A 9,899-nucleotide genomic window follows, 5' to 3' on the forward strand; every position below is an offset into this window, starting at 1 on the left:
ACCCCAGGAAGCTCAGAGAGTCCTCAAAGAGGCCCACACCAAGACACATTATAATTAAAATGCCAAAGGTTAAATACAAAGAGAGAATCTTAAAAGCAGCAAGAAAAAAAGCATATAGTTACCTACAAGGGAGCTCCCATTAAGACTGGTAGCTGATTTCTCAAAAGAAACTATGCAAGACAGAAGGGCTGGGCAAAAAATATTCAACGTGATGAAAACCCAGGATCTACAACCAAGAATACTTTACCCAGCAAAGTCTTCATTTAGAGTTGAAGGATAAAGAGCTTCCCTGACAAAAATAAGTTACAGGAATTTATCAACACCAAGCCAGTATTATAGGAAATGTTGGAGGGACTTCTTTAAGAAGAAAAAACATGTATCAAAAACATGAATAAAGAATGGTAATAAGTACATTCTTATGAACAAGTACCTCAAATGGAAAAGAATTAAGTGCTCCAACCAAAAGAAAGAGTGGCTAAATGGATAAGAAAACAAGACCCCTACATATGTTGTCTATAAAAGACTCACTTCAGATTAAAAGACATTCACAGACTAAAAGGAAGGGGATGGAAAAAGATATTGCCTTGATGGACCTAAATGGTATTGAGCTGAATGAAATAAATCAGATAAAGACAAATATCACATGATTTCACATACATATGGAATCTAAAGAACAAAATAAACAACAACAACAAAAACTCATAGATAAAGAAAATAATTTGAGGGCTACTAGATGGGAGAGGGTTTGGGGGATGGCAAAAAAGGGCAAAGGGATTATGAAGTACAAATAGATAGTTACAAAATAGACATGGAAATATAAAGTGTAGCATAAGGAAAATAGTTAACAATGTTATAACAAATATATAAGGGGGAAGAGGGGTACTAGATTTAGTGGGGTGATCACTTTGTTATGTGGATCTCTGATCACTATGCTATACTACTGAAACTGGTATATTATTGTATGCCAACTATAATTAATAAAAACTCATTGAATTGTACAATGTAAATATGAGTAACTAATTGTCTATTATACTTCAATAAAGCTGGAAAAAATAAAAAACACTGATTCAACATCTGAATGTCAATTAATGTAATACATCATAACAATAGAATAAAAACAAGTCACCCAATTATCTCAACTAGAAAAAGCATTTGATGAAATCTAACACGCTTTCATGATAAAGGCACTCAACAAGTTAGGAAGAGAGGGGAACTTTCCTAAGTTGATAAAGGACATCTAGAAAAAACCCACAGCTAACAACATACTTAATGGTGAAGACTGAATGGTTTCCCTCTAAGATCACGAAGAAGATAAGGATTCCCTTTCTTGTCACATCTATTCAACTTTTTATTGGAGGGTCGAGCCGGGGCAATATCTTTTCATTTTCCTCCTCAACTGAAGAAATGGCAGCATGAAGAATGGTTTCAATAGTTTCATCTGTATTGGTCATGATTAAACAGTCTTCATACAAAAATTTTACATCCTTTCCCAATTCCTGAAAATATTTCGAAAATGTTCCAACCTCATGTACTGCAAAGAACTGTACTTTGCAGAAATGAAAACTGTATCTAAAAAATGATTTTGAGCTCAAAAGTCATTTAAGTCCAAATGACTTTATGGTATCACTACTTAGAATTTAGAGTTACAAATGGAGGAAGCAAAACCTCCCTAATAGTATACATGAATCTATACTTGTTATAGGGTCCCACAAATTCTATTTTCTGCTGGATACTTTCACTGTCCAAAGAAGGAAAAACTTAGAAAAGAGGTCTAATGGTTAGTCCATGACATGCAGCGTTAACAAATATCAATGGAAGTAGGATTGTTCTAGATATTTAAATACGGAAAATTGTGTCAAAATTTGTATACATTAATAAAAACATTTGCTAATTAACATGTCATCCTAAAAGGCACCTAAGGGCAGACATAAATAATCTTATTTTGAAAATCCTTAGATTTTTTTTTCCTACTTACAGAGTATTACAGACAAAAAGCTCTTAGAAAATAAGATTTTTCTGGACTCAAAGCTTCTTCTTCCATACTACATTTTAATAACTACAAAAATAAAATCATTTAAAAGTAAAACAATTTTAAAAGCACTGAAGAGTATGACTAGAAAGGAGCATCACAGGAGGAGTTTTAGGGAGTGACAGAACTGTTCTGCATCCTGATTGTGGAAGTAGATTTCAGAATTCATATGTGTTAAAACAGTACACCAAAACAAAAAGTCAGTTTTACTGTATTGTAATTTTTAAAGGAAATGAGAACAAAGCATGTATACAGGAGAATTAAATATAAATTACACTACATTCAAAATGTTGTATGTGATACATATGGTTAAATAGAGAGCAAATATAGGTCTCACTTCCCTTCTCTTTTGTATATTCCCACCTATAAAAAGATTTTTATAAATCTTTTTTTTGTGGTTTGTATTATAAAAATGACGGATGTCTTAAATGAACTTTTTCAAACTACATATGCACATCAGAAAATTTTAATGCAGTCCCATGAATACAAAGCAATGGAGCTATTTGTTCAAGTCTCACAGTTCATAGCTGCCACCCCAGGTGTCCCAATGGCTCATTTTAACTAAAGCATGGGAACTGGAAGCAGGCCAAAAAGATACAGAAGTGAAACATCACAGATACCTTTTATATCAAGCTAGTAAGTTTAGACTCATGTTTCAAGGTTTACTGTTTTGCTACCTGAGTACCAATAAAATACATACTATAATGAAATTTATATTTTAAGTTACTACAAGATATCAAGACGAATCTGGGTAAAATAAAAAAGCAAAACCAATAAGTACTCTACACGAAATTAATCTTGTACATTTTAGTGTTATAAAATTTGGCTACCTCTAGTTATTATCTCATTCAAAACTGTGGAATTAATCTCACCTTCTGATTCATATTCACTTGCTTTCTGTTTCAAGTCCTCTATTACCAGGTGGACGTCCCTGTCCCGGACTCTGTTGCGTTCTGAAAGGTGATGTAAAATCTCTGTGGTCCGTGGATTCACCTCGTATTGTGGAATGGGGTGATCTCCAAATATTTTTTTCAGCCATGCAGCAACCTAATCATTGACAGGAAGACAAATATTGTAATGGCACGAAGCAAATACGACAAAGTGATGAGAAGCAAACGAATCTTTCTGTGAATCTTCTGGCTTCCGACTTCACATCCTAACTTGTCATTGAAGAGACAGATACCAGATGTTAGGAAATAAAAAGTGAACGGTGAGGCTCGGCTGAATGGTGGGTTTGGGTTCAGCAGTACCGCTTCAGTATTTGGGGAGGGATTTTGTAGCAATTTTGTAACAACACCTCTCCCAATCCGACTCCAAGCAAAGAAAGGCCGGGGAAGGTAGGGAAACGCCCTTCCCAAGTCGTTCTAAGCAGAGGGGGGCTCGCAGATCGTGAAGGCGGCACTAAAGATGGACCAGCGTAGTAGTGTGAGGAAAACAGTAATCGTGGCGCACCCAGGAGACCAGCCAGCGAGGCGGGCGTGTCAAAGACCCGGTTCTAGGAGACCACAAAGTCCCGCTCCCGCCCCCATCACCTGCGCCTCTTTCTCCTGCGCTTCCATAGCCACCTCTCCCGCCATTTCTCGAGAAGCGCCTCGCGGGAGAAGTGCCCGACTCTTTGCAGGCCCCGCCCACACGCCGTTGGTCCCGCCCCCTCGGGGCCCGGGATTTCCGGGAGTTGTAGTTTTTACTGAGACTCCAGGCTGCTGAGCGCTTAGACAAGCAGCTGTAAGGCTCTAGCACCGCAAACCTCTCCTGGCTTTCCAGCACCCCAAACCTCTTCTCGCTTACTACTTCGCCTCTCCCTCCGCCCTCCATGGTATAATCTACAGGACGAGAACCAGGCTGTGTTTTCTTTCTATTTTCTATGTATTTTCTTCCTATTTTTATATCTCACTTGAATCACTTGCCTTAAAAAAATACTTGAAACTTGTTTTTTGGATAGCAGATGTTTGTGTTTCTTCCACACCGAGTGCATGAACTTAAAATTTTATTTAACCCTGGAAATATTAACTGCAGAAATCTTAATCTTATCCGTTAGTTTCCGCCACCAAAGAACTAAATGTGCTGGAGACTTTTAAAATGGTTGCAAGCATCCAACTGCTGGCACTGTCACTGCCACTCAGCCAGCCATTCTTCTATTCATTCCTTGCCTTCCCTAAAGTTCTCTCCTCTCTCCATCACTCTAATTAACACTGTGAGAGGTTTTTCACATTGCTACAGCAATGTTTAGTTTTCTGTGTTTTCCTATTTTTGTTTCGTTTTTACAGGAACTCTGTAAAATAGATGGACACACAGTATTTTACCCATTTTCTCATTAAACGGCACACACATAGATTAAATGACTTGAACAAGATTAGGTGGTAGAGCTGGAACCTGACCACAGTGTTCTGGCTTTAGTTGGGTGTTTCAGTCTCTTCAGGTTATACCACACGGCTGTCCAGCAACCTCCTGTGTTATATTAGGAAAGGTAGACTATGTCCTCGACTTTCTGTGATGTGTAGTTTAAACTGTGGGTCAGACTTAGCACCAAATATGTTTCTCCTAAGTCGTATGCATATTTGAAATGATTCTTTTCAAAGGAATTTTATTAACTAGTCAATACCATATTGCATAGCTTTCTGATTGTTTCAAATATATCTGCTTAGTAATCAAATTTCATATAAGTTGGTACAGCCCTGAATACAGGGGAAAAAGTTATCTTTATGCCCTTTATCTACATTAATCACTATTAATTTTACAAACTATCTCTGCAATTTTGTTGTCTTTATAAACCAATATTTTTCCTATTCCTACCTACCTCTTCCTAACTATTCATACCAGATTGAATCCCAGAAGGACTGTCGTATTTACTTACCTATGGCTCACCCTGAAAGGCAGAATATTAAAGAAAGGGATTGCTGACCATACATTTGCAAGCTATTTTAGGAGATGACCTTTTTAACTCAAGATATTCATATGCCCTTCCGCCCCACCCCCATTAAGATTTTGGGTGCAAGTTCGAATTTGGTGGCGGAAGCTGAAAGATGCTTCTCAAAAGAATTACAAACGAAGTTACGTTAATAGTCTCCATTATCGCAAAATACCAAACACGCCCCTCCCCCCCATTCTGTACATACCACAAAAATCTGAGGACCACAAAAATTCTGAGAAAAAAGTCTCCCTCCAATCTTACCGGGTCGGTACAGAAAGTTATTTTCATCATTTCCGTTTTACTCCACATGGAAAAGTAGAATCCCTACTATCATGAAACTAGTTTCTGGTAGAGGACAACTTGAGCCCTACTCCAATCTGGAGAGAGACAGCTGTACTGATTCTGGACCATTCTCAGGAGGATTGCCAACCACTCTTACTTGAACTCCTTGTCCTGTTACAGTTTTTAAACATTTTGCCCTAATTCACAATTAGGTAGAACCTGAAAGAATTGCGATTCTCCAATTTAGGTTCGTATGGTGTGAGTGCTTGTCAAAATTCAGACAGGTCCAAATTTTCGACTCAGAGTCTGGGTTTAAATCTCGCCACGTGAGCATCAATCCGCTGGGCAGAAAGCGCTCTGCGGTAGACACGCCTAGGGGGCGGGTAACTGTTTACTATTGTTACGGCTCCGATGTTTAGTAGCTGTAGCTTCGGAGCGGACACTACCGACCTGCATCACCGTGAAGCGAGCCTTGTCTGGGTACGCGGTGACGCCAACATCCCCTTGCAACCGGATTGGGGCCTGGGCACTGCTACTTAGCGGGTTCCGCTACCCAAGCGGTCGCCCCGGGCAACCACAAAGTCAACTCGAAAGACCAAAGTAAATCTGTAGTGAATGCCTGGGCCGAAGCTGGCAAAGGTCTAACCACTCATTTTGAAGTTTAAATCTGAAAATGATACTTAAAAAAAAAAAAAAGTAACCGCCCCCACTCCCTGCAAAAGGCAGATTTTCGTCCGGAGGTGAAAGCTAGGGGCGGTACTTCCGGGTCAGGTGGGCCTGCTGCCTTGACCTTCCTCGCCGCTCGGCCATTTTGTTCCAGTCAGTCCCGAGGCTGCGGCTGCAGAGGAAGCACCCGAAGAATATCTGCAAAGATGCTGTCTGTGCGCGTCGCCGCAGCCGTGGCCCGCGCCCTCCCTCGACGGGCCGGGCTGGTGAGCGCCAGGAACCGGTGGGCTGGAGGTGGCCCGGTGGGTGGTGGTGTGCTGATTCGGGAGCTCTTTCTGCAAGCGGATGGGTGGTGGTGTGGTGATTAGGAAGCTGTTTCTGCAAGAAGGGAGAGAGACTGTAGCAGGCGCCGCCATCTTGCAGCGCTGATTGCTCCGGCAGACAAGGCGGGCGGCGGAAGAGCCTTTTTGCTTTCCCTTTGTGTGGGGTGGTGCAGAGTGCTGCAGAGGAGACAATGACCTTGATGCTGACCAGAGATATAGCCTCAGGAGGATTCCCTCTTCTGCTGGGAGCGGCCCACGAGGGGGCCTTGGGTGAAGGTCAGGGTTTGGGCGCTTGCTGTCGCTGGCCTGCTCTGAAACGGCGAGGCTCGGCCTCCCTGATTTCCCCGGGATTCCCTCGCTGAAGGTCAGAGCGAGCTGGGAAAGCCTGACATTGTATGAAGGTCAGCAGGCCCCGGCATTTAACCTCTGCTCGGAGGTCGGTTCAAAGGAAAGCAATCAATGAAGGTGGTTTTCTGGATACCTTACGCACCTTCTTAGTGTTGATTAGTGAAACGATTGTGAAAACACCGAACAGGTACAAATATGCATTTCATGTGGCCGATACTGTGACAGCAGTGAAGCTGGCTTGTCATCGTCTCGGTCTGGCAGAAAGAAGACTTTGTGATGCTTTGATATGTTTAAGATTTTTGTCCCTGAGGAATTGTTAGGCAGTGATTGCGAACTCAAGGAAAATAGAACGTAGTTGGCAAATACCTGTAAAGATCAATGTCCTTCATTATTTATCTCCCTTAAAATTAAGAACACAACCCTTAAGTACTGTGTAGTGCTTTTACATTAACATTTTTTTTGGCCATCTTAAAAGTAGTCTGATTTTGAAAGGTGAAATATGCATACTGGCCTAACAGAACCGCTGGTAGCATCTTGGATTTCTGTTAGCAAAAAAACCCAAAAAGCATATTTAACGATTTTCATTTGGGTCCTATAGAAGCTTCAGAATGGACTGTGACCAGTCACAGCATTAAAATTTGTAGAAGGAATGGTCCAGATTGCTGCATGCTTTATTGACGGCAGTAAAAAAAAAAAAAAAAAAAAAAATTACATTTGCCATACCTCTTAGTTTCTAATCAAACCTCCAACATTTACAGCTTTTTTGTTTGCTTGATTTTTTGTTTTTCTTAGTAGGGAATCTATTGAAAGTTGCCCCTTTAGGTAGCAATTTATCTTATTGACAATTGCCATCACTCTAGTCAAAACAATATTAGCAGATGCCTTTAAAGGGAAAGATGCTTTGTTAACTGTTGCCAGTACTTAAGTATACCAGGAACCGCACAATAGATTTTCACATACATCAAAGGATATTTTTTAATGTAATTAATACTCTTCCAATTTTAAGCAAACTTTTGAATATAATTTTTTTTACTGATAATTTGATCAAACTAAGCCTGCCTTTAAGCTTGCTGGTTTTATAAAGGCTTTTTTAAAGATCGGATTTTAAAAAATATACTTTTCCCGAGGTCTCCAAAAATGCTTTGGGATCATCTTTCATTGCTGCAAGGAACCTCCATGCCTCTAACACTCATCTTCAGAAGACTGGTAAGTCATTATTTCTAAGGCTGCACTACACTACCTTCTTGTTAAATGAAAAATCAGTGACATAGTTGTTGCAGTTATTTACTTATTGGTTCATTTTCCTCCTCAATTTTAGTTACTACAGAATCTCAAATTCTTAACCCATAATGTGCCATTTAGCTTTGTCTTGGTAGGTTTGCTTGTTCTAGTGAAATGAACTACAGTTATATATTTCTCCTTTGATGTTCATACAGCTTTGTCCTGATAATGTCCTCTTGAGTGTAAACAGTGTGTACATGTCAAGTGGTGGGCACACTTTCTGATCTGTGAAAGATTTTTTCCTCTTAAAAAAGTTAGGAAAAACAATTTTTATCTGTTTTCAAAGGTAATAGCTGCTAATCTATGAATGATAGAAAAGTGAGGAGGTAAGCTTAGGAACCACAGTAATAGAACATAGAAAATACTTATTTTAGGGGTATTGCTTAATTTTATTAGCTTCTTACCTGGTTTACATTTGTCTTACGGAGTTTTCTCTCAATCACTTGGGTTCATTTTCATAGTGGGTAGGTATCAAGCTTTTTGAATAGACCATGTATATTACATTTTAGAGTGTGATTAGATTATTAGCACAAAACGAATTTTTATGTTGTCGGGAAAATAGGTTTTGAAAAGATTTTGGGGACCAGATTACTTTTGTAATGAAATTGTCCTCTCTCAATAGGCACTGCTGAGGTGTCCTCTATTCTTGAAGAACGTATTCTTGGAGCTGATACCTCTGTTGACCTTGAAGAGACCGGACGTGTCTTAAGTATTGGCGATGGTATTGCCCGAGTGCATGGGCTGAGGAATGTTCAGGCAGAAGAAATGGTAGAGTTTTCTTCAGGCTTAAAGGTAAATTAAAAATGAGATTTTGTTGTTTTAGAATTAGTGTCCTCATTTAGTTATTCATTTAGTAAACCAGAAATTGTGTCAGTTTTTTTGTTTGTTTGTTTTTGGTCATCACCATAGACTGTGAACAGAATAAATTTAAAGGTTTTGATTGCCAAGTTTATACTCTAGGGACTGATTTACATAGAAGTTATATCCACTAGCTCCTAAATAATAGTTTCACAAACTTCCATGCTAATTCTAAGAAGTTCAGGTCTGTTCTTTGTAACTGTTAAGATCATATCCCCCACCCCCGCCCCCAAAATATGATCATCTTATACAAACGTTTTTGATAACTTCAAGTAAATTTGTTCCTGGTGGAAAGTTGAAAGTCGTTGACTTTGTATTCCTAGTAAGAGTTGTTGAGAAGTAAGTTAGTGGTGTAGCTATCAGACGTTCTTATGATACAAGTCCACTTCTATCTATTAGGTTGAGCCTAGTTGGCCAGTGGGATGAAAAATAAAGAGTTGTAGTATCATGAGTTCTCTCAGGAAAGCAGGACCTGAGAACGGATTGACCGAGGGAGAGGGGGAAAGGGGAGACGGTAGGATTATCCACTAAAGCACACAAATAGGAGAAAAGATTGTTTTGGTTCTTGTGCTAGTGTCTGGGAATAGAAAAAGAGCCACTTAATGTGAAAAAGTTAATTACAGAGCTGAAAGTTTTATCAGTGAAACCTTGGCTTAAAATTTAATTTAACCTTTTTTATCTTTAGTGCATATACCTTTGAAAGTTTAGGCTTAAATAGATGAACTCTTGAGTTTCCTTTTAGCTTTTAAGAATCTCGGCCTGTACTGTCCAATAGAACTTTTCTGCAATGATGAAAGTATTCTATGTCTGTCCTGTTTGATAACAGTCTGTCCTGTTTGGTAACTACTATTCATATGAGACCACTGAGCATGTAAAACATGGCTAGTGTGACTAAGGGACTAAATTTTTAAAATTTGACTTAATTTAAGCCATTTGTGGTTAGTTACTCTGCTGAACATCAGAGATTTAAGTCTTTTTCCAGAGCTTTCATTACTGACCAGACTCGGCTCTTGGAATAGCCTTGTTTTAGTTGTGATTTTGGGGTCTACAATCTTGCCATTTTGAAATATGGTTGTAACAATTGGAGATGACCTGGTACTATTATATTGTGAAAATTTGTTCTTTATTGGGTAGCTTTTAATTTCACTTTATACTAACCTGACAAGTAGAGGTTTCGATTACATATTAAACTTTATGGAGC

General features: G+C 39.2%; 2 protein-coding genes across 5 annotated transcripts in view; one reads left to right on the plus strand and one right to left on the minus strand.

The window, feature by feature from the left end:
• Positions 1 to 5,642, minus strand: part of HAUS1 (HAUS augmin like complex subunit 1) — a 16,401-nt gene extending 10,759 nt beyond the window's left edge. The window contains exons 1-2 of one of the 4 annotated variants that reach the window (XM_023531366.1): positions 5,202 to 5,640; positions 2,902 to 3,076 (exon numbers count right to left, since the gene is read on the minus strand). In XM_023531366.1, the coding sequence (XP_023387134.1) occupies positions 2,902 to 3,076; positions 5,202 to 5,249 (223 nt within the window). In that variant the 5' untranslated portion in view covers positions 5,250 to 5,640. Of the gene's footprint in view, positions 1 to 2,901; positions 3,077 to 3,561; positions 3,656 to 5,201 lie in introns of those variants that run through there. The other 3 variants (XM_023531363.1, XM_011361180.2, XM_023531373.1) reach the window with 3 other exon arrangements.
• Positions 5,643 to 5,977: 335 nt separating this feature from the next.
• Positions 5,978 to 9,899, plus strand: part of ATP5F1A (ATP synthase F1 subunit alpha) — a 9,553-nt gene continuing 5,631 nt past the window's right edge. Inside the window, exons 1-3 of the mRNA XM_011361191.2 lie at positions 5,978 to 6,154; positions 7,687 to 7,765; positions 8,463 to 8,632. Coding sequence (XP_011359493.1) covers positions 6,095 to 6,154; positions 7,687 to 7,765; positions 8,463 to 8,632 — 309 coding nt within the window. The 5' untranslated portion in view covers positions 5,978 to 6,094. The remainder of the gene's footprint in view (positions 6,155 to 7,686; positions 7,766 to 8,462; positions 8,633 to 9,899) is intronic.

The sequence above is a fragment of the Pteropus vampyrus genome, unplaced genomic scaffold (genome assembly GCF_000151845.1).
Source record: "Pteropus vampyrus isolate Shadow unplaced genomic scaffold, Pvam_2.0 Scaffold3, whole genome shotgun sequence".
In the NCBI taxonomy this organism is placed as follows: Eukaryota; Metazoa; Chordata; class Mammalia; order Chiroptera; family Pteropodidae; genus Pteropus; species Pteropus vampyrus.